The sequence below is a fragment of the Macrobrachium rosenbergii genome, chromosome 54 (genome assembly GCF_040412425.1).
Source record: "Macrobrachium rosenbergii isolate ZJJX-2024 chromosome 54, ASM4041242v1, whole genome shotgun sequence".
NCBI lineage: Eukaryota > Metazoa > Arthropoda > Malacostraca > Decapoda > Palaemonidae > Macrobrachium > Macrobrachium rosenbergii.
Genome location: NC_089794.1, coordinates 27626899 through 27652047, shown reverse-complemented (window position 1 = coordinate 27652047; position 25149 = coordinate 27626899). Strand labels below are relative to the sequence as shown.

Here is a 25149-nt window from a genome sequence, read left to right as displayed (position 1 = left end):
AATGATGGCCTATTTGGTTTTAGAGATTAAAATTTGTCTTCTCATTGTACTTAGAGGGAGTTATTGAGTATTGAATTTTGAAAATGTGAAAGCCTCATCATTTTGCAGTCTCAATTTGTGGCTGGTTACAGTGGCATTAAAAAAATAAAATAGGTTATTATGCTTTGATAAGATTTAGGGATTACTGTATATGTAGGTAGCAAATGTACAGTATGAATGATTACCAAGTAATTTGGAAAAAAATTAATGGCAGCTAATGCAATACAAACAGATCTTTTTCAGCTTCTTTGTGATATTTGATATGTTAGGACTGGAAGTTCTTTCATAGGTTTCTTCAGTTTCCACATAGTTATATGATAAGTTACAGTTATTTATTTGATGGTGTTGCATTGTAAGAAACACTCTTTGTGAAGACAATAGTCCCACAGCTTATCAGATGCTTCAGAAGGGCTGAGAAGTAATGAAGACTTGTGTAGCCTGCATGTGATCAGTTCAGATATCCAACAGCCTGCTCTTATCATTCAGTTCAAGAGATTTGTCTACAAAATACTTCACTTCTAAACAGTAGCTTAGCATGAAACCACTATAATATTGTAGCTGCTAATAAGTTTTGAGTCTTTTTAAGATGAGGTGCTACTATGTTGGTTTCTCATTCTAAGTAGTTCTCTCTTTTTTAAATGTGTTAGATTGTTAATATATAATGAATATGAATATAATTTTCAGGTGTTCTCATGGGGTGAAGGAGAGGATGGAAAACTAGGTCATGGTAACCGTCTAAGCTACGATAGACCAAAGCTAATCGAAGCTTTAAAATCAAAACGCATCAGAGACATTGCTTGCGGCAGTTCTCACACAGCTGCCATAACATCAAGTGGTGAGCTGTATTGCTGGGGACTTGGAGAGTATGGTCGCTTAGGTCTTGGTGACACAACTACTCAGCTCAAGCCAAAACTTGTCAAAGCACTGTTAGGTCAGAGAGTTGTACAGGTAAGTCAGGTGTTTGGCCCTGTGCTTAAATCACCTTCAGTATTCCTTGTTAAAAATATCTTTTGCAGCATTACATATTTACAGTATTTATATTTATGAATAATCCTTTAAATTGTTTCCTGTAGGTGGCTTGTGGAAGCAGAGATGCACAAACTCTTGCCTTGACATCAGAAGGAATGGTTTATTCTTGGGGAGATGGTGACTTTGGGAAACTTGGCCGAGGAGGATCAGAGGGATGTGCTTTACCTCAGAATATTGAAAGGCTCAATGGTCTTGGGGTGTGTCAAATAGAATGTGGTGCTCAGTTTTCTCTTACTCTAACTAAAAGTGGACAGGTTTGTTAAATGATGTTTTGTAATTAATTTTGATAACATTAAACCTTTTCCATGAGAATTTTATTGATATGTGTAGACGTATTGAGTCATCTGCATAGTTTTTTGATATGTTGAAAACCAGGTTTTGTTACCCAGCTATGTGTAAACCCCAGAATAAAGATATATCTTGTGACTGTATATACCTTTGTCATGATATTTGATGCTTTTTTGATGTTTAGTGTAATTTAGCAGTATGTTATTTGTGTAATGATTAGTTAAAGTGCTGGTTAAAGATAATTGCAATGCTATATTTTAGAACAAGGAAGTTAGCTATTCCAGAATACTGTATCAAATTCTGATTCTTACTAGCATAATTAATACCCAATTTTTGCCTCAAGTTTTAATCTTGATTTTAGGTCTGGACCTGGGGCAAAGGAGACTATTTCCGTCTGGGCCATGGAACCGACCAGCATGTGCGGAGACCAACTCTCGTTGAAGGGCTGAAAGGAAAGAAAATAGTGCATGTTGCTGTTGGAGCATTGCACTGCTTAGCAGTCACAGAGTCAGGCCAGGTAATATTACATACTGTAATAAGTTGTGACATGTTATCTGCTGGTCTTCAAATAGCCTTGAGTTGTATGAGAGCCGACTGTATGAAGGACCCTTTAAGATTTTCAAAATTGCTAATGTACTATTTTTAGGTGTATGCTTGGGGAGATAATGATCACGGACAGCAGGGCAATGGTACAACTATTGTTAATCGACGGCCAGCATTAGTCTGTGGCTTGGAAGGCATAAGGGTGGCTCGAGTTGCTTGTGGTTCATCGCATAGTGTGGCTTGGACTGTTCCTGACCCTCCATTGCCTGCAGCAACTGAGCCGGTGATGTTCACAACAACTAAAGATCCTCTAGGAGCTCATGCACTTGGTAATTATGTTACTCATTTTCATTGATATGTGTATTTACAATAAATGATTTATGGTCATATGTTATTATATTTGGTATTTGCCATATATACAAGTGGAAATTCTTTCAGTTAAGTCATAGAGATTTGGAAGTGTGCAGAGAGCGAAGCCACTTTTAGTCATAACCATTCGTGCTAGAATGACTAACCATTCGTGCTAGAATGACTAGTCTTAACTGGAACTGCTACAATGAATGGAGCTGGAACTACAGGAACTTTGACCATATACAATTAATTGCTTACTTACATAAAAAGTTTGACACTTTCCAAACATAATTTTTCATAGCTAGAAGATAGTCAGTTATGTCTATTATTTTTGTACTTAAGTAATCCATACTTACAGGTGTAACAGAACCTCTTGGAGTTGATTCAGGAGCGAGTGCTGGGGCTTCCAACTGCATTGGAGGAACTCCAGCCAACCCATCCCTCTCACGTGTCGTTCTGTCCCTTGAGTCGTCTGCAGCGAGGCAGGCAGCTTTACAACATATTCTAAATGCCTTGCAAGTGATGTATGCAAGAGATTGCGTCATTGCAGCGCTAAACTCCAATGTCTCAGCTATGTTGCAAACCAAAGAGCAGTTAAATGGTAAGGTGACATACTAAGAAGCAGTGTATGGTTTAAAAGAATATTTGATCAAGAATGTTTGAGTAAGATTTCTTTATTCTTGTAACTGGCAGGTTTTTCTACAAGAGTAAGATATATGAACCAAAGATTTTTTTGTTATTGAATGATTGTTAGGAGAGTGTAATCAACTTCCATAATGGATTTTCATGTCTGACAATTAATGTTTGTCTAATTAAACCAGGATATTCTATTGTAGTGAATGATAAAAAGATTGTATTAAAACGTTATTAAGATCAATTTGATAAAGTAAGCTAGCTTGAGAGATTTTGTTTTATGCATCCCTTCTCCATAAAGTTTTTTTTTAATGAAACTATTTCTTTTTATCTTCAGTGTCTTCACAATTACATGAGGTCCTTAATTGATTTCCCTTCTTTTGATGTCAGGTTGTGACACAGTTCCAAAACCAGTTGGACTGCAAACTCCAGAATCCATGACAGATGCCATAGCAGATACATCCTCATCTCTGTCCAGTCCTAATGGAGGGGAAATTGCTGAGGGAGGTGGAGAAGCACCTGCATCAGCTCTTGAAGCTGCTGCTGTGCCAGGTGCATTGGTAAGTTATAATGACTTAACAATTACTCGTTTCCCATTAAGTCCAGCTGGATAAAGCGTCTGTTGTCCTTCATTTACTATGTTAGTTAACAGAAGCTAATAAGAGTTGAGTAATGGAAGGAAAACCTTTATTATATATTTATTCATATTATAACTTTTGTCCATCAGAGCTGTGGTACAAGTCCAGATAGCGAGGAAAGTGTACTGCTGCAGTTAGCCTCAGTCCCATCCACAGGCTCTCTCTCTTCACGTGCCTCTAAAATATCGCATTCTGCAATGAGCATTCTGGCTGCCACACTCACAACTAAAGCTGATGTGGTAAGTTTATATATATAAATTTTAAATGGTTCAACGTGTTTTATTGTGCAAGTTTATCCATATTAGCTGTGCACTGTAATCATTGAACAGTTCTCATACTTGTATATTCCAGAAGTCTGAAACAAATTATACCACCTTGTAGATATAAGGTGGGAATCAAAGATTTGCATAATGCCTACAAATTCTAAATGTATTGTATATTTTTAATCATGATAGTCTCCAGTAATTATTTTGATATATTTGGTAATTTTCCTCAACGAAAATTCGGTCTTCAGGGAATCATCCACGTTAGGAAATTGATGGGAGCTAAAAATGATAAGTTTTTAAGTACTGTACTGTATTATGGACGTTTTTTCAGAACTGATTTGCTTCTGAACACATAGTTGATTAGCATCAGGGTTGGAGGAGATTGACTATCTCGCTCTCAGTCTCATTCAAAAGACTGGTGTTAAGCTTGCAGATTCCACCCCATTGTGTGTTGAATATAGTTTTTCTCATACAGTGTTGTTCATCCTACTGTATTTTCATTTTGCACCATGCAATTGTGTTGTACTCAGAGTGGGTGTTTTAAATAACTCAACAGTATTTTGTCATTTTATTCACACACTACCACTATGTGCAGACTACACTCTAAACTCAAATCCATGCTTTTTTTCATTTCATTCATCTGTAATTTGCCTTATTAGGTGTCAGATGAAGCAGAGGCTCCTGATGATGATGTCAATTCAAGTGGACTGGATGATTTTACAAGAAAACTCACTGAAGATGATGCCCGTGTCTTAGTTGACCTTCTGAAGTTAGCAGTAGCAGGACGAGCGGGCCCAGGCTCTTCTGAAGCAATTACTAAAGTGCTTATAGGTAATGACTAGTAATTTGACTGTATTTTATTATGAAAGTAATTTAGATTATGATCCGTTTTTTATAAATTAATTTCAGACTCACAAAGTATGGAAAACTTAACTTATTTTTCCTATTCCCTTAGGTCTAGCACGAGAAAACCAGACTGTCTCGGGAATGCTTACTGAGTTGTGTGTGACAGAGCTAGAAGATGCTGCCTCTGACACTGAAGCCATGCGATCAGTACCCCAACCTGTTGTGCAAGAAAGCTCTCACCCTTATACTGATGATTCTTCACTATCAGGGTCTGTGAAGATACCAGGTAAGTCATTGTAAATATATGATTTTGTTAGATATTTAAATTTTATGTGTGTGAGATATAGGCTCTACAGTATTTCCTCTTTAGCTTAACTACATATTTTAAGCCATCATCAGAAATATTTTTTGGGAGTCAAAAAGAAACTGATACTCAGTTTAGAGACTGTTGCTCTTCATATTTTATTCCAGAGGATAATTTGATCTATGCACTACAAGGATTTGACTTTCACTTTGTATATATTCTTTGATATTTTTTCAGGGGCTGAAGCTCTGAGAGTTGAGTTTGATCGACAGTGTTCAACTGAAAGGAAGCACGATCCATTAACTATTATGGATGGAGCTGGAAAAGTTATCTGTACAAGATCAGGAAGGGAATGGTCAGATTGGTCCACTGAAGTTCGCATTGCTGGTATGCTTCGTAGTTTCTTCATGTTTTTCCTGCTATATTAGCAAAGGCACCTTCTGTTTGCCATTTTTAAATGCATAATAATTTGTTCAGTTTTAGGAGCAGGTAATTAAAGTCTAATACAATGCATAAGATGCTTGAAGTTTTTCAAGCGTGTGTAGACGTAGTGCATGGCTGAAAAATTGACAGATCTCTAAGACTGAAATGGCATGGACATATGGGGAGAAGGGGTGAGGAACTGTTAGTCAGAAAGGTTTTCATGTGGAAGTAACAGGATGAAGACTATTATGAAGGCTCAAGAAATAATGAGAAAGAGCATAGAGAAAGCTGAACCAGATGGGATTTCAGGTTTCTACTTGAATTCCCATTTGGTCAAGCTTTCTGTGCATAAAAGAGAAGAGTAGAGAAAACTTGTGTTAGTCTAACCCCATAAAGGGAAATCTGACAGGAGGACATTAATGATGTTATTGGAGAACTGATAATGTAAAACTGAGAAAGAAAAATGCATTTTAATTATATTCTCTGTATAATTGAATGTCATCTTTATGTTTTGACTTCCTAATGAACTGATGTAGAAAAGATTCATATATATATACTGTATGCTGTGTGTATTATATATATAGATATGAAATATATAAAAAAAATTGTCTTTCCTTTCCAGGTGATGAATTGCGGTGGAAATTCACTAGTGATGGATCTGTGAATGGCTGGGGTTGGCGATTTACAGTATTCCCACTCATGCCTTGCGCAGCACCTAGGGATTTGCACAGCGATCGACGCCTCCTGTCCCGCCCATTAGTTGACTTGCCAATGTGCTTGCTGGACTCCTTATTACCACTTTGTACTCAAAGTGCCATTTTGTCACGTCTTGCGGCATCTCTTGCTCTCTGCGCACAGCTCTCTTCTTTAGGTATGAGGGGTATCAATCATTATAGAATAATATTTCATACTCTGGGTTTTTGTCCGGTATTAGCATGTAATTTTTGTCATAGCCTAAGAGATATGTTGTTTCCTGGCAGAAAAGAAGAATGCAATTCTAAGACTCACCAGTTTTTGGGGAAAATTGTTTACAATAATTGTTGAGGTATATTTGCCCCCTCATTTGTTCTTTGGAAGAAACCTTTGTTATGATAATCATATTCATTTAGAAATTATTTCCTTATAACTTGACTAAAGAAAATAATTCTGTTTGTCATGATAAAATATTGCTTTCTTTAGATAAGCAAATACCAGTGTGCTCCACTCATGGTTACCTTTGTATTACTGTTTACTTTATTGTAGTATGATCAAGGTAGCATTAATGTGTATAGTGAACAGAAGTGAAAATCCAGAAGTATGGTAGCATTAGTCTGTTATATATATTATCTAAGTGACTGCCTTTCATTTCAAAAGAACTAATGAAATGATTAAAACTTTATCAGTGATCAGGATTGTTATTTCAATGATATTCAAAGATTTTGTTAATTTTTGACAATTTCTAATTCCTCAGCTCCTAGTCAGCGAATGTGGGCTCTCAAGACCTTGAGGAAAATTGTAACCACAGACCTAGGGTCTGGGCTTAACATCCGGGCCCTCTTGTCAGCATCCTATTCTTCAAGTTCAACACCTGCTCCATCAAGACCAATTTCTCCAGTGCCTCAGCTTTCACTTGCTCCATCGAGTTTGCCTTCATCCACCCCGCAGAGTTTGGCCCCACCTGCACCTCCCTCGCTGCGGGGCAGCACAGAAAGTTTAGAATCGTCAGGTAGCTTTGTAAAGCCAATGGTAGAAAGTAAAACTGTTCCTGAGATGCCCCTTGTAAGTCTACTTAAAGGATTACCTGAGGCTCTGTTGAGACAGGCAGAATATGAGGACCCACTTGTAAGGGGTGGAAAGCATCTCATGCATTCACAGTTCTTTAAGGTAATAGTCAGCCATTTTTGAAGTTCTCTGAAGTAAATTGCTAGGTATCTTCAGGTTACAGTGTAAATAAGATACAAAATGTGTTTACAGTAGTTGCTGTCTTGTAAAATTATCAAGTTCATTTTTGGGTTCATTTGGTTCGTCTCTAGGCTGCTGTAGAATTCTGTAGGTACTTTGTCTTAATCTTTTCAGTGTACAAGAGATTAATCTTACCCTTTAATTTTGATTTTTTTTTTCCCCTTTGTCTCTTCCTTTCTTACTTTGATGAATTAGATATATTTTATGGTAAGAAATTGCTGTGTGACTGTAATGTAACCTGAGTATTTGGTTTGATTTTGATTCATGTTTCATATTTGTTATGTTTCAACAGGTATTAGTTGGTCTAGCGTGTGACCTGGAATTAGACAGCGGGGTAGGATCAGGCGAAGCACACAAGTGGGCATGGTTTAGGCGGTATTGCACGGCTTCGAGAGTGCTAAAGTCGTTGATTGACCGCATCACTCTTCCTTCTGGTTTCTGCGCAGATGTAAGTGCTGTACTATTCTTCAGCCTTTTAATGTGATTTCTGAGTTGGTGCATAAAGTTCATCCTTCGTTTTAAGTTTTTTGTATAAGATTTATAATTTTCATGATTTTCAATTTATTTTTTCTTTCAGGTACGAAAGAAATTATGCGAAATGTTAGGAGAAGGTGAAGTTTTATCTCTAGAGCATGAGGATCACAGCTCGTTCTTACATCAACATGATGAACAGCTTTTATTGTGGTTCAACAGGTACAGTGGAAATTGATGTCATCCTTTCCTCTCCAGCTCCTGATTCATTGCTGTTTCTCTTTGGTTCAGAGTCTGTTTCTTGATGCATACCTAGCCACCTTTATTCTGGACACCTAAGAGCTCTCTTTCCTGGACAGATTTATAAAGTTGTTTATTGCATTTGTATTACACATAAATGTAGGTAAACATGAAGAAAATAATGTAAGATATAGGGAAGCACAGCAAAATTATAAAATGGAGTTATACAGTATAAGGATGTAAGTAAAATAACAGTTAAGAGAAAGCTTTAATTTTCTTAGGATATTTGAAGGAATTCAAGTGCTTTTACTTGGCATCATGGCCAAATGTGCCAAAGATAGATACTGTGTTAATTTAGACATTGTTAGACATTGCCATATAAAATGGTTATTCACAAAATATTATGCTATTATGATTGTTGCATACTAATTGGCATAATGAAGGTATTGTACAGTACAGTACATGAAATAATTTGTAATGATTTTACTGTAGCTATATATGTTTTATTCATTTGAATAGGCAGTATAGTTGTGTCTTATTTCACTCATTATTTGAATAAACAGTAATGGAAGAGGGAGGAAAGATCTGCGTACATATGAGCTCATGCATGTGAGTGAGAGATGCATTAAAGTTTTAAGAAGGATACTGAGAATATTTGTGCTTATGGCTTTGCTTGAGTGAAATTGTCATGATAAACAATTATTAGAAAGCTGTAATGTGGTTATGTTTATGTAAGAAATAAGTTGTTAAAGTACTTTGCAAAGGTCTTTCTAGCCAGTTTAAGTGGAGAGACCAGTTGGGAACAGGCAAACAAATAAGTTGATGCTAGACAAGTCATCCTCCTACTGTAAAAATGTTGAAAATAATTTATTTTATTTCAAGCTCAATTGTATTTTATTTGGTTCTGCTTTGTGTATAAGAATGGTAACATGTGGTTATGTTTGCTTCATTATTTACTTACCAAAGGTCATAGCAGTATACATAATTAATGTATACTTTTTTTTTTTAGTGAAATCACCTATAAATATGATACAATTATTTGCCTGGTCCATGATGGATCTTTGTCATTTTAGACGACCTGAGGATTGGACTCTGTCTTGGGGTGGCAGTGGCAGCATCTTTGGTTGGGGCCACAACCACAGGGGCCAGCTAGGAGGTGTTGAAGGAGCCAAAGTCAAGTTACCAACTCCTTGCGACACACTAACAGCTTTAAGACCTGTTCAGCTCATTGGTGGTGAAGCAGACTCTATTTGCTGTCACGGCTGATGGAAAGGTGGGTCTTATCCTTTCGTCTCATTTTTATCTCTTCAAAAATAAATAGATTTTTGATGATGAATTATTATGTTTTGATGCTGTGTGATATTATATAGTGAATTGCAAACAGTTTGATCCTCACAATCTCTCTTTACAGGTATATGCCACAGGATATGGGGCTGGAGGGCGATTGGGCATTGGAGGTGTAGAATCAGTTTCTACACCTACTTTACTGGAGTCTATCCAGCACATTGTTATTCGAAAGGTAGCCGTCAACTCTGGTGGAAAGCATTGCCTTGCTCTGACAGCTGATGGAGATGTGTATTCATGGGGTGAAGGAGATGATGGAAAATTAGGCCATGGTAACAAAAGGTGTGTATGTTTATATTATAATATGGGAAAATATATAGGTACTAGCTATTAGGCTATCAATTGACTTTCTTTACTATCTTCAGATGGGTAGTTTCTGACCGAGGGGGTTTTTAACCAGAATTCCTCTCTAAGAATTTATTTTTGGTGGCATTTAAATTGTGAGAATTGGTGCATTGGTAGTACTATACTGTACTCTTCCTTTACTGGTGAGGGAAAGCCATTTACACTCTTTACTGTCCAGTACTTATAAATGTAAAGGTGGTAGTAACACAAGTTAGTAGTCAATTTCGAACAAAGAATAATTGTAGTAATTAATGATGATCATCTAATTACCATTATTAATATCACTTTTATCTGCCTCTACAAGATTTTTCAACCTAAAGGTATCTAACAACCCCATTTTTTTATGATGTTTCCGACATCTGTGTTTTTGCTCTTTATCACCACTTGATTTCCTCTTACTGTATATTTGATTCATTGGCAGTCCATACGATCGACCAAGACTCATTGAAGCTCTGCAAGGAAAGGGGGTGATAGAGATTGCATGTGGTGGAGCACACTCAGCTGCTATAACATCCTCAGGAGAACTATACACGTGGGGAAAAGGAAGATACGGAAGGCTGGGACATGGTGACTCAGAGGTAAGCCAGTGTTCAAGATTTTAATTGGAACTTGGAAGAAGTAAATTTATCTGTGCTATGATGAGGTTACTCTGCCAGTCAAGAGGTTGTTGCAAGATATAGGAGATTGTATGTTTTATTTTGGTATTGCAGCACTATTGAAAAGAAAAACTATCTTGAACAGAAAATTTTAAAGAAGAAATTTGGTGTGTATTTTTGCCTTGAAATATAGATAAAAAAAATTAAAATCACAGTGAGTTATGTGTACTGAGCTTCATAAATCTCAATAAAGAAAACTACCCGTCATTTCTATTTTGCATAAAAGATACAAACCGTTAGCCAAACAACCGTTTTTATTGTTTAAATTTCTGTTGGCAATTTTATTTCACATTCACGATTAATTTCCTTAGTAGTTATACACCATGACTTCCCTGAGTTATGACTATCAAAGATTTTAAGGTAGATTTTAGGCTGCTTTGTATATTTTATGATTATGCCATTGAGCAGTTTAAGGAAAGTGCTCAAGTATAGTCTTGATCTGTATTTTTAAAATGTAGAGCACTCAAATGCTTTTAAGAGGAATGAAAAACAGCAGAGCATATATTTCATGGAAGTTTGTAAGATGACTATTTTTGAATAAACAAATGTATTATTTTTAAGGGGGGGAAGAATGGACCTTATGTTCCCTTATATATTTTTGACAGGATCAATTTAGACCGAAGTTAGTCGAGGCTCTGGTTGGCTACAGAATAGTTGATGTTGCTTGTGGCTCGGGAGATGCACAAACACTGTGTATTACGGACGACGACAATGTTTGGTCCTGGGGTGACGGTGACTATGGTAAGCTCGGCCGTGGAGGATCAGATGGCTGTAAGGTTCCTATGAGAATTGATGGCCTGGCTAGTCAGGGGATTATCAAGGTACTTTTTAACATTTTTGTATATTGGACTTGCCTTTAATGATTACTTTGATACTGTAAATTGCATTAATAATTACATAACATAATCGCTTTCTAAATATTAAGTACTTAATATTTAAAATTGCAGATACTGTATTAAGAATCTAATATCCTGAATAAATTCAGTTTGCAGACACAATCACATTACATTGTTTTAACATGAAGAGTATGTCCTATCATTACTGTATTAATAGTATACTATTTAATGGAAGTTGGAACCCAGACTTTCGTTTTAGCTGTGGTGGTTAGTGTTACATATGATAAAAGATTTAACTTTATAAAGGACTTTTATTTGAATTTATTTGTCACTGTCCTTTTTGAAAGGTAGGTAATGATATTGCACTGTAGTCTTTTGTGTAGTTTTTGTCTGCATGCTGAAGAAAATGGAGTAATAATGCAAATTCATTTTTGGCATAAGGAATTATCACTGAACATTATTACAGGTGGAATGTGGGTCCCAGTTCTCTGTTGCTTTAGCCCGTTCAGGTGCAGTGTACACCTGGGGTAAAGGCGACTACCACCGCCTAGGACACGGGTCAGATGATCACGTAAGAAGACCGCGTAAGGTAACGGCACTGCAAGGGAAGAAAGTCATCAGTATTGCTACAGGTAACATTTACTCTTATAGAGCTGTTGGTGCTATACTTTTAATTAAAATGTACGTGTTGTTGCAGTGACTGCAAATTATTTTTGTTTGCAAAAACCTTGAAGTTTGGCTTTTAATAATTTTGTAAGGTGGAACAAGCTGATCAGTAATAAGGCAGTGTTAAAGTGATGTAGCCAGGCCACCAGTTTCTCAAATATTTTGTGGGATGCCAGTTTTGAACAAGGACAAGACCTTGGTTTTCCATCTTTTATCATTGAAGCCTTGATTATGGATATTGAGGGCATAAGGGTTTTTGGAGATATATATATTTTCTAAAATTAACAGTCAAATATATCATGTAAATTCTATTTACTTTTCATTTAGCTTTGTTTGTCAAACAGTGAGAAATTAGATGTAGTAACATGCTAGAGGATTTGAAACCTTGTCATTTCTTGAGGTTTTAATTAAACGTAAAATAATGTTTGGAATGAGAAATTGCAACTTGATAAAATTCCTATACTTCAGGATCTCTTCATTGTGTGTGCTGCACTAGTGAAGGGGAAGTCTACACTTGGGGAGACAATGATGAGGGGCAACTAGGTGACAGTACTACCAATGCTATTCAGAGACCTCGTCTTGTGATGGCCTTACAGGTATGGTATAATACAGGGATGAAAATTTTGATACAGAAAAAGATAGCTGCTGTTTTTTTCTGTATTCATATTAAAAGGGTAACGTTATTCTGTATAGTTCTTCATTGTTGGCTTACAGTGCATTCGACATCTTTGGCATATGTGATACTATTTTGAATAGAGATTAACCTTGCTTATATAAGCAAGGTTTTGATTTGGAGTTTTCAATATTTCCACATGTCAGCATCTCTTTGAGGCTCTTGTGAGGTTTAGGTGGTATATTTTAAATTGGAAAGTGTGAAATCATTGTTTTAGGAGGTTTTAATATGCTTCGCTATTTTGAGATATGTGCACCTATGACTTGTTTTATACTTTTGTTTTAATCAACAGGGAAAGAAGATTAATCGTGTTGCATGTGGGTCTGCTCATACATTGGCTTGGAGTACTAACAGAGCGGTCAGCACAGGACGCCTACCTTCTCAAGTGCCCATGGAATATGATCTTCTGAAGGAGATTCCTCTGCATGCTCTTCGCAACAGACTGGTATGTTTATGACTACCATACAAATAGGTATAAGTATGTATTCAGATGAATGATAGGTAAAAAGAAACAATTATATATTTAAGGGCTTTCAAAAAACAGTAAAAAAATACAAGAACTAAAAGTTTGTTTATTATTTAAAAGGAAATGATTGAGGAACATTTCATACTAAGGCTTTGGCAAGGTTCATAGATATTTTTGCATTGTTCAACTTCAAATGACTGGAGTACTGTAAGGGTTTGATTATGGTAAAGCTCCTGTTATTAATATTTGAACAGTTGTTCTTGTTGAACAGCTTATAGATACGTGATTCAATTCAGTGACATTCAAGTGACTTCTCTGATCATCAGAAATTTTGTGATGTGACTGAAAAGATTAATACTGTACTCATATAACAAATTCTTATATCTGTCCCATTTTGTTTGAATCTCAGACATGAGAAGAACAATGGAGAGAACTGTAAGATAATTAAGGACAGAGCTGCAGTCCTATGAAACAGCATTGCAGTGTAGTAGAAGGGGCCCTTGCCACAATATTGTTAGATTAAAAAAATAAACATGTGCAACAAGTAAGAATGAATGTGGACTTTTTATTGAGATAAGCATTCACAAAATAGAATGTCCCTATGTGGAAAAGGAGAAAGTAGAAATAAAGGAAGCTTACTGTACAAAGTTTTTTTTCATTTATACAGTATTTTGCATTTTTTTGTATTGAAAATGTGCTCTTAACTGCTTAAGCCCTAAAAATAGCCTTTTTATGATTTTAAATACTGTTAATTTTATTAATTTGGAATAAAATTTGGGGATACATATTTTTGTACTCTAATATACTGAGTACTGTACATGATGTGGGAACACTACTGTATTTCTAGTGAACTGATCATGTGAAGTGTAGACAGATTTAAATAAAAATGTGCAAAATGCATTGATTATGCTGCCATTACAGAATTTTTTTCGTTTTCTTTCAGGTTCTTCTCCATCACTTCTCAGACCTGATTTGCCAGAGCATTTCAATGTTTGATATTTGTGCGACATCAGAGGAAGAGGATTGTCCACGAGTTGACAAGTTAAGAGCTATCATTGTGTCCACAGCAAAAGAAACCGCTTTCAAAAAGGTAATGCTCCAAGAAAGCCATCTACAGGAATATTCTTTTTTCATTCAGTACAGCATTTTATGTTGTAGTTATGATTTAGCAAGAGTTTTGACAAGTGTTTTGAATTAAGGTTGTTTTCATTGTTAAAGGCTTATGAATGACCATATGTTTATTTCAGTGTATGAAAACCTGAAATATACATGTTTGTTCGTACATATGTTTGGTATAGTTTTTAATGTCCCAATCACTCTACCTTGGAATGATGGGTTGAACTTCCCATGCTGGAGATTGATTTATGATTGGATAAAGGTGAAACGTAAAGTTCTGGGGTACTGGTTTTGTTTATGCATGGTTTGAATGTACTTGACATGCTAATCAGTGTTTTAAACCAAAATTTAAAGAAATTCAAAGAAAACAGTATGTAATAATAGAATTAATTCAAGTTGTAAGTTTTTCATTTTGTTGTATTGAGAAATTGACTTTTTAATTAGCCTTGGTTATGAAATTCTTGAATATCCAGTAGAAGTGTAACATTATTTTTTTCATAATATCATTAATGTTTTGAATACAGTATTACAGTTATAATTTCTGCATCTCTAGGTTGTTCAAGCAACAATGGTAAGAGATCGACAGCATGGTCCCATTGTTGAGCTGAACCGTATCAGTGTGAAGAGGTCTCGTTCACGTGGTGGTTTGGCTGGCCCAGATGGAATGAAGTCTGTGTTTGGTCAAATGGTTGCCAAAATGTCACTGATGACCCCAGATGCATTATTCCTTCCACATCGTGTATGGAAAGTGAAATTTGTTGGTGAGTTAGTATTTTGTAGCTGTGGCAAAGGTCCTCTGTGTGTTTATTATTATTCATGTTTTCAGGTAATCATCTGATTTTTTGGATGGTTGTGCAGTCATTTCCTTCATCATAATTTGCATTAGAGTCCTTCATTTTTCCTAATTTATTATCAGTATAGAAATGTTAAATAGTTGTATCGTTACAATTAGCTGAAACTTTGGAACATTTATATAAAAAAGGATATATTTCATATGTTAAATCCAAAATAGGTGTATTATTATAATTAGCTAAAACTTTGGGACATAAGAGAGTCTCGTACATTGTTTGCTGTGTTTAATACAACTGTAATATATATTTATTTTCTTACTGATTTACCCTGTATTTTTTTTCTCCATCTGTGCAGGTGAAAGTGTAGATGACTGTGGTGGAGGTTACAGTGAGAGTGTAGCAGAGATGTGTGATGAGCTAATGAATGGCTCTTTACCCCTTCTAATACCTACACCCAATGGTCGAGATGAGGCAGGAACTTCCCGTGATTGTTACCTGCTCAACCCACAGTCTAATTCACCTCACCATCTGAACATGTTTACATTCCTTGGTAAGACACATTCTATATGTCCTGATGTTGATAAAGCCAGTGAGAAATAATGTTGATAGAACTAGAGATAATTGTGGACTGAATATATATTAGTACCCCTAAACTTTTTGTCTTCACTAACAGATTCATATTTGAGACCAGTTGAGATCCTTTTTCACAAGGGCATTTCTGTTTCAGGTGTGTTGATGGGGATAGCAATCAGAACAGGTAGTCCATTAAGCCTTAACTTGGCTGAACCAGTTTGGAAGCAGCTGGCAGGAATGGCATTGACCCCTGCTGATATAACTGAGGTACATTGTATTGCTTTTTGAAATTCTGTACACATTTCATTCTTGTTGGTATTTTATTTATCACAAAGGCTCCTAGCATGGGTAGGAAATAACTTTGTTACTTCAGGTCATCCAGTATGCTTATTCAACAAAATATAAAATTGCGTGTTTATGAAATTACACTTTATTCACCAAAGTTCATTATTCATTTGGTCTACCAAATTCACATAAAGTACTGTACCTGTTTACCTTAGCTCTGTTTAGGTCTTATAGTGTAACATAAGGCATTAAAATTTATCTTTTCATAGATCTGTGGAGCTCTGGGCATTTTATTGAACTGATTTATCAGTCATTCCAGATGTATTTTATGCCATTTTATATGGGATGCTTTATGTATTTGACCTTAGGTTGATCGCCATTATGTTCCGGGATTAATGTGCGTTCAGCAGATGGAAGGTGATGAAAAAACTTTCACAAGTCTTGATTTACCATTCACAACTACATCAGCTGCTGGTCATGACGTTTCATTGTCTGCTCGGCATACAAGGATTACAGTGGCAAATAGGCATGAATATGTTCGTTTGGCTCTTAATTATAGGTAAGGACTTATTAGAACTTGCTTTGACATGGATTGTGTGATGTACATCTTGAGGTCCCATGTAGAATACAAATTTGAATGAATGATTATCATTGATTATTTTTCTAGGACTTGGACATAATTGACATGCATCTATCTAAGTGAAATGGTTTCAACACAATGAGAAGGGTTGAATAGCAGTTAGGTAGTTAGAAAAGTAGTACATATGCTAAGGGACAACAGAGACCAATAGGAGGTTCAGATAATCATGTGAAAATGGGATAGAGGTAGATATAACGAAATGTGAGATCTGGCTGAAAATATACAAGACAGGAAAACTCCTTTTGTGGTAATGATTTATAAGGGAAAGTTATGTCTGTCTTTTAAATGATTTTTATCTGGGTGTATCTCTTGACCTCTTGGATTTTTTTGTGTTGGGTATATGTACGATTCCTTTCATGGACAAAAGATTTCCAGTATTATGTAATGAATGGATGTTTTGGAATCAGACTTACAGATCCTGCAAACTGGGTAATAATGCAGTAAGTTACACTGACAATCATGAATCTGTTATTTTTTATATTCATTTGTCTTTACACAAAATTTTGATGATTACAGTTAAATTCAGTAAATTATTGTCTACCTTATGTGTAATCTCGTGTTGAACTTAGATCTTAAATATTAGATTTGAACTAACTGTTATTGTAACCTGTACCAGGTTACATGAATTTGATGCCCAGGTAGCTGCAGTAAGGGCAGGAATGGCTCGTGTTGTACCAGTTCCATTGTTGTCTCTCTTCACCCCTTATGAGCTGGAAACCATGGTATGCGGATCACCCGACATTCCTCTAAACTTGCTCAAGAGTGTTGCTACTTACAAGGGTAAGTCCTTTTCTTCTGTGTACAGTAAAGTGTGAATAGCCTTTGTCTTAAAATGTAAATGAATGGATTGCTTGAGTTATTAAACAAAAAAAGTGGTTATTGTAGACTCTCATACTTGTTATGATATGTTGTGTCACTTTCAGGATTAGAAAAGCCTTTGCAGAAGCAGTTTAAATGATAGTAGTCATTATTTCTATGCAAAAATTCAGGGAACCATTGTTTTATAAGAAAAATTTTGTGCAGGAACTGAACACATTTTTTATCTTTAATTTTGCCAAGCAAGGAGTAATATCTCTTCACACTGCAGAAAGAAATTTTTTTAAATAATCATTTAACACATTTTTATTTACTGCCATTTGAAATTTAATTTATGAGAAAGTAACATGGGCTTTATCAGAGGTTCATTTCCTACTGAAGTCTCAAATTATGTTTCTGGGCAGCCAGAATTCCCTAATAAGGGCATGTACTATGTTACAACCATCCAAGCTACAGTGGGCCTCATAAGGTTATAATGCAGCATAAAAATCCCTTTTGACTGACAAAGTTTTAGCTGTTTTAGTGTCATGGGCTCATCATGTGGCTCATGTGTTCTGTTGCAAAGAAATAGAATGCATAGCCAACCATTTAGTGGCACAGCATATACAAGTATGTACAGTATATACTACAGTAATACCTGATAATGCACACCGATATTAGTGCTTTAACTGATTTAATGATACAGTAATTTCTGTTGCTATTTTATGAGAGTACTAAACTGCACAAAAATAAAAAAAGATTACAACAGTGTATGTTATGTCACTTGGATAACATCACAACTCATATTTACTGCATTACTTAGGAGCTTCAGGTTTCTTTGTGCTAGGTTAAGGTCACTCCCATTTTTTTGTTAAGTGTTACTTATGCCTGTAACATATACACATTTGTGCAATTATCATATAGCCTAGGCTAGTCTAAACCATCTTAAGTTTGTATAAATAAACTTTTTTATGTTTGCACAATCTGGAAGTTGCATTATAGTGTTTCTCAAACTGTAATTGTTAATCAGCACGAATGTATTTGGTGTATATCTTGGGAGCACATGGAAATGATATACAATATTCTCATAAATTAGCTATTTGCTAGTATAAAAGTGTGTGTTGTTAAGAAGTTCTGTTCCATTGAATTGTTAGGAGACAGGGCAGTGAGTGTGTATTTGTTATGTCAGATCAGTTATTAATTGAAGTGGTTTCTCTTTTCAAAATCTTATGACAGTATTGTACTGGTTGTGTTTTTCTTCCTCTAGGGGTCGAAGCAACTGCACCTTTAGTTCAGTGGTTCTGGGAAGTTATGGAAGAATTTAGTACAGCTGAAAGATCACTTTTCTTGAGGTTTGTATGGGGCAGAACTAGACTTCCCCGTACCATTGCAGATTTCCGTGGAAGAGATTTTGTGTTCCAGGTAAGTGCTGTACTTACTCAATTTCATACTCGAAGTATTTTTATTATTTACTGGAGTATTTTTCCGTACTCATCTGAGCTTGAGGTATGGAACATATGAAAGCCTTATTATTCATTATTAGCATAAAATTGTTAAATTATACACAATCAGAGGTATTGTAGAGAGAGGTAAGGCTTGTTTTGTAATTAAATTTTGAAATTAAATCCAAAACATATGTGTATTAACATTCTGTAATTTAATGTTGGTTTAATGAGTATGAGGGCATTAATTAAGTTGTTGTAAAACAGACATTATGACAATTTTCCCTGTGAAAATAATAACCTAAAGTAATTCCTGATTTCTTATTTCCTAAATTGTTTACCTTGATACAAATGTATTCTGCTGTGAATGCTTATTGCTTAGATATATGCTGGTAGGGATAAAAGAAAAAAATGAAAGTAATTTAAGAAGAAAGAGAAGAGACTGAAAGCTTTGTAAGGCGAAGCACTTGAAATTTTATTTTTCTCTGATGCCATGTCATTTATTCTGCTTTACTTTTCATCTGTTCCATTTGCTCTCTTCATACCTAACCATCCCACTTTAGCTTTACATTGAAGGAATTTCAGTATAATTTCATAAAAAGATAAACTATCGTGCATAGGTATGAACAGAGGTAGATCATTTCAGTCAGACTTTGTAAAGATTAAAAGTTCACTTTGAGTCTGAATATGAAAACTATGTCCATACATTTTGATGAAATGCTAAAAAAAAATCAGAGAACACATTTTCCAAAAACAGATTGAGATAAAGTAGTGTTTTATCAGTGTAACAAATTACATGTATTTGGGATGAGTCGTACCTACTGCTAAAGAGAGCTTATATCTCTGCACCAGTAGATAAGAGATATAAGCTATCTGTAACAGTAGGTCGATATAAGCTATCTGTAACAGTAGGTCGATATAAGCTATCTGTAAACAGTAGGCAAGTATCCAAATAAAAAATATTATGAAAATTTATATTACACACTAGTTACATAATAGCTGGATTATATAAACTGTGATCCATGAGCAGAGTTTGCTTAATGTAGATAAAGAAAAAAGTAAAATAACTAGACCATTTATAAAAATAGCATGGAGTGAAATATGGTACCCAAGGAAGTACTTTTTCTCCTTTATAGATTGCTATTTGATTACATCACTCAAGTGCATATGTGATATATCAATTGCCTTTTATTCAGTTTAATTTTGTATGTAATGTATGTGCAATATATGCTTCTGCTCTTTCTTCAGGTACTGGACAAGTATACACCACCAGATCACTTCCTTCCAGAGTCCTACACTTGCTTTTTCCTTCTCAAGATGCCTCGATACTCATGCAAGGTTTGTTTCACTCAAGATTATGTGTTTTTGTATTTTCCCTTGAAGGTGACTTCTTAAATTTTATGTTTATAAAATGAGATTTTGATTTTAGGAAACTTGATACTTTACAATAGTAAAATAAAAGTATGCTATTTGGGCATATTTTCTCTCATGCAATGTCTATTGAAGTTAGTGGCATTGTTTACAAAGATTATCTTTTTATTGAGACTTTGAATCAGTTTATACTTCTTTTTCTCTTCAGGCAAGCTTCTCAGGAATAAGGAAAAATGATTCCTGTTTCTTTCTAAGTAAATGGAAAGCAATGTGAATCATTTTTCCTAGTATAAACTGATTCAAAGTCTCAGTAAAAAGATAGTCTCTGCAAATGATGCCATTGACTTCAACAGAAAGATAATTAAAGTATTAGTTTCCTCGTTGGAATGTGCTGATGTTTATATCTTTTCCCTTTAAATTTTTTATATTGCAAGTAAGACTAAGGTTTGAATAATTTCTAATTGATACTTTGTTGTTACTCTACTATTAATAATTGTTCCTACAGGGATACAAACACCATACCTTTTATATATGGTGTGTCCTTTTGGTCATGCGCTGGACCGGCTGGGTACTGAATAAACAAGGGTGTACACAGGTGGTGATGGGGGAGAGGAAATGCCTATTCTCCCCCGGCCAAAGTTCCCCATTGCCCTTCAGTCACGATGTGTTTCTTTCAGTCAGTGTGCTGGCTGTTACCTTTAGGTGAACCTTGTGCCTTTTTGTGCTTTTAGTTGGTTCTTTCCTCGATGGAGAGCAGACCCAACTGATTACATCTTAGGCCGAGGCCGACCTTGTAATAGTTTTTGCCAGGAACTTAGCAGCTTCTAATGAATGGTTCATCAACAGCTGTGGTGTTCTCTGACATTGTATATTACCAACTTTTCAGGTGCCCATAAGGCATTCATCATCATGGTTACAGTGGTCTCGGCTTTAAGGACTGCTGCATTGGAAATGGGTTTTCCAGTTGCAGTATTCCTTCCTGGTGAAATTCCTTGGATGGATGTGACTTAATCTGCAGTTCCTGACTAGTCCAGCCCTGCAGTGCAAGGCGAGTAAGGACAGTGGAAGGAAGGGTAGGGAAGCCATTAGCACTCTACTTCTAAGTCTTCACCTTCCGTTGTTGTTTATCTCCACCTTGGCCCTCTCTTCCCATGCAGATGTCCTTGGCCCCACTCTTTCCCACGCAGGCTGGCACTGAGATAGGGAAATCTAGTCCTCACATGAGATGTCTTGGTAGGCTGCTTTCCCCTTCAGGGGAGGGCAGGGACACATGGTCATTGGCAGTAATCAGCTTTCCCCAGGTAGGATAAGCACTATGGTGCCAGCTTGCTTAGACTCAGGGTGCGCTCCTGTCCTGTTTCTCAGTGAGCTCTCAGGCTCGCATTGAGCCAAGGCTGTTCAGCTCATTCACCCAGCACACAGTCATCTCCCCATCTCACTGTGACTCTTATCAATAACATAGAGAGTGGTTTGTGCAACCCCTTAGTTGGGTCACTGAGAGAGGTTTGCTGACCTGATTTGGTGTAGGGTTTGGGGAGCCAGTTCACTAGTCGCACACCTGGTGCACCTGGTCTGTGGATCAGTTATGCAGTGGTGGTGGTGGTGGTGATTGGGGAAGGCTCTCCATCCCAACCTTCTTTGGGATGTTTTTGAGGTGAACCTGCATCATTTCTGTGCCCAAGATGAGTGCGCTGTCTGGAGCATGTATGGTCTTAGTAACTTTTCTCCATGTAGAGTTCTTTGAAAGGACAATGGGTAATGTTGGGTAGGTGAGAATGGGCATCCTTTCTTCCCCCATCTGTTGGTGTCACCTTTGTTTAGTCAGTACATTTGGTCCAGCGAATGTGTGGTAGGATGATCCATATATGAAAGGTTACAAAATACTTTTTCCAGTTCCACAAACATCTTAAAGGAAAAATGGCAAACTTTAAAAGCAGCAATCACATTAAAATTTTGAAAATTTTGAGAATGTAAGTCTGTTTTGACAGGATTCTTAAAAGATACTCTTCTAATAAAACAATTGTTTTCTTTTACTTACAGGCTGTGCTACGTGAAAAGTTGAAGTATGCTATTCATTTCTGCAAGAGTATTGACACAGATGACTATGCTAGAGTAGCCATGACAGGTGGGGGAGTCGAAGACAATGGATCTTCCGAATCGGATACAGATGACTGGGATTCGATTGGTAGTGAGGAGCCCATGGCGGACTGTGTATCTTTGTACTCCACATGATTCATAGCTGGTGATAGCTATTGGGAATAAAGTTTCTTGAAGTACAATGTTTGGAAAATGTTAGCATCAAATTCAATACAAAATTTTCTAGGGGTGGAGTTCATAAACAAGCTTCATGATATGCATTGCTGTAAATTCCCAGATTTTATTAGTTTCATTTCTTAGGCAATATGTAGACGTTACAAATCCTGCAAAAGACTGAAGAATATATATCAGCTAATCAGTACTTTTTTATGTTGGAAATATGCCTATTGATATGCTGAGTGCTTGACTTTATTTAAGAACAGCTGTTGAAAAACAGGATGCTTCTGTTTGAAGGCATTTTGGAAACTGCCAATCTTTGTGCATTCCCTCAAATTATAGTTAGTGAGATATTCGCTGTATGCTGTTTTATAAAGCAGTTTACACAAATTTTTTATAATGTGCTTACAATTATGCATACTGTGTACTAATATTGTAAATAAATTTAAGTGTAGTTATTACTTGCTTTACTTATCATAAAATATGACAATGGTAGGTGCCTTCCCTATGGATGTCAGAGCTCCAAATTGTACATAGACAGAAATGGCACAGGCTTCACAGGCACTCATGTTGAGTGACTTAATGTTCCCCATGTGGCTGTAGGGAAAGCAGAAAAATAGCTTCTGGTACCCAATTAGAGCTGAAATTCTTAGAGACAGGCCAGTCCTGATGATTCTTATATCAAAACAGACAAACAGAAGGATGAATGGATTCTGTGTGCTTGAAGGTAAGACTGAGGACCCTGTACAGGGCACTCATCACTGTCCTCATGCTCTACCTTCCTCATGTGGAAGGTAGAGCAGGAATAATAAAGGAACATGGAGACAAGCATACTTACTAAAGAAATTATAAGTGGCTTGAGTGGAAAACTTGTGAGAGAGCACTGAGCTCTCTGACACACACAAACCCTTGAGGGGAGGAAAAAAAATGTCAAATCTAAAAGAAATTGTTCCATCAAGGCTCATCAAGTGGTCTAGTAATTATGTTAAAGACTAATGATAAGTCTCAACTTGGAGGTTTCATCAAAGCCTGAGGGATGGTTTACTAATTATTGACAAAAAAAGGTGGAAATACTAATATTTCCAAAATCAAGGCCTTGGAGAATAAAGGCTGAAGATAAAGCAGTGATAACCTTAACAGCCAAGAGTAGAGCATCCACAAGGATTGAAGTTGGTTAAGCATATGTGATGGAGTTTTTTCTTTGAAATGCTTTGCTCCATGCACCTGGAAGTATTCTGCAGTTAAAGGCTATTATATGATTAGTAATGGGTTACACTGACCAAACTTCAAGTATTCTTATACAGGCAGTCTTGGGTTACAATTTTTATTTTTTCCTGACGATGCGACGTAACCCAAATTTCAATGCAAGTCAGAACACGCCTAAATAAGCACCTACATTACCCACCTAGCTAATGCAGTAGTGAAGTCATAATCTAGAATATTAAAATGCAACATTTATGGACCAAGAAAAACACATGAAGGACTTACGTAAATGTAAAATACAGTAATGTGAATTAATATAAATAATGAAATGAAACTGCAAAAGAAAAGCAATTATTTACCCTTATTCCTGTGGTTGGCTTGTACACTGGAAGGGACATTGCAAGGCACGGATACAGGCTTATTAGGAGGATGAAGCTGGAGAGGCAGGAGAACCTGCAGAAGGTATTGGAGATACTAGGGCAGAGGAAGGTGAACCTGCAGGTGTTGGAGATGCTGGGACAAACGAGTCTGGAGAGGCACCTGAGGCAGAGGGTACAACCTCTTGACACTCTTGAAAAAAATGTGTGAAGCTAGGCTGAATCAATTCCCTCTTCCCCTCCTCCTCCCAAATTTCTTGGTAACAGCGCAGGGAATCCATGACTCCTCTGGCTTTACTTTTCTTACAAACACTGCCATCAGAAGAGTCACCTTTATGCTTGGGAGGCATGATTAAGGGCACAAAGCTGCAAAAATACAACAGAAGCAACACAACACAGAGTTCAACGAAGCCAAACGGCATGCAAGCAGAATGTAAACAAAGCATCAACCTCAGTGCAATGCTTGGTGACGATGTATTTTTCCGCCGCACTCAACAAACTAGTTCCCTCACGACGTTCATATTTACGATGCAAATGTCAAAAGTCGAAACAAGAATTATCTGATTATTTATGGGGACCACGTCGTAACCACGAAATGTCATAGGTAGAGACCATCAGGACCTGAGGACTGCCTGTATATTATTGGAACATGTCCTCTTGTTATCAGCAGCTGCAATTATTGTTGTATATTTAATGCCTTACTATTGGTAAATGGATAGCAATCAACTCAGTGGCACCTTTCCTATCACAATCTGACATTTTATGACAGAAGGGGAAGTATGCTCAGTACAAGATAATTACCCATACATATATATCCTTCCTGCGCACAACCAATTCATTCTTGATAAGCAATGATTCCATAAAATTGAACATCCATTCAGCTCCCACTGACCACAGCATATGTCTTGAATATAGCCAAAGGTGAGAAATTACTGATAATGAAAATCTAATTAGCAATGTGAATAGTGGTAATAATCAAGAGAACTAAAAAAATAAAGAATAGACTAAAAAAGTAGAGCTACAACAAAAATGGTACACAAATATAGCATAGGTGAATAGACAGATACAGTAATTATTTTGCAGTGATCTGGACATGTGAAGAGAATGGGAAAGAACCAATTGCTGTAAAACAGAAGTGAACTGCACAGTGTATGTAAGTGTGGGTGGAAGGTTGAGTTTTTGTGTAGCTATACAAAAAGGGATGAATTTTCTACACAAGGTTTACCACTGAATCTGCGGTTCAAGGATGACTGTACATGTACCAATGCCCCTGACACCATAGTAGACAGGTAATGTGTGTGCGTG

At 36.4% G+C, this 25149-nt stretch overlaps 1 protein-coding gene across 1 annotated transcript in view; it reads left to right on the top strand.

Annotated features, from left to right (window-relative positions):
• Positions 1–22722, top strand: part of LOC136834905 (E3 ubiquitin-protein ligase HERC2-like) — a 69159-nt gene extending 46437 nt beyond the window's left edge. The window contains 31 exon segments of the mRNA XM_067097724.1: positions 724–987; positions 1113–1322; positions 1718–1873; positions 2003–2228; positions 2609–2851; positions 3274–3443; positions 3611–3760; positions 4447–4618; positions 4743–4919; positions 5175–5324; positions 5983–6231; positions 6811–7223; positions 7594–7749; positions 7879–7994; positions 9086–9251; positions 9253–9285; positions 9424–9638; positions 10123–10279; positions 10963–11178; positions 11660–11825; positions 12328–12455; positions 12825–12977; positions 13942–14088; positions 14668–14875; positions 15261–15455; positions 15633–15745; positions 16132–16322; positions 17020–17183; positions 18466–18620; positions 19889–19978; positions 22052–22722. Of these exon segments, the coding sequence (XP_066953825.1) occupies positions 724–987; positions 1113–1322; positions 1718–1873; positions 2003–2228; positions 2609–2851; positions 3274–3443; positions 3611–3760; positions 4447–4618; positions 4743–4919; positions 5175–5324; positions 5983–6231; positions 6811–7223; positions 7594–7749; positions 7879–7994; positions 9086–9251; positions 9253–9285; positions 9424–9638; positions 10123–10279; positions 10963–11178; positions 11660–11825; positions 12328–12455; positions 12825–12977; positions 13942–14088; positions 14668–14875; positions 15261–15455; positions 15633–15745; positions 16132–16322; positions 17020–17183; positions 18466–18620; positions 19889–19978; positions 22052–22243 (5541 nt within the window). The 3' untranslated portion in view covers positions 22244–22722.
• The last annotated feature ends 2427 nt before the right edge of the window (positions 22723–25149 follow it).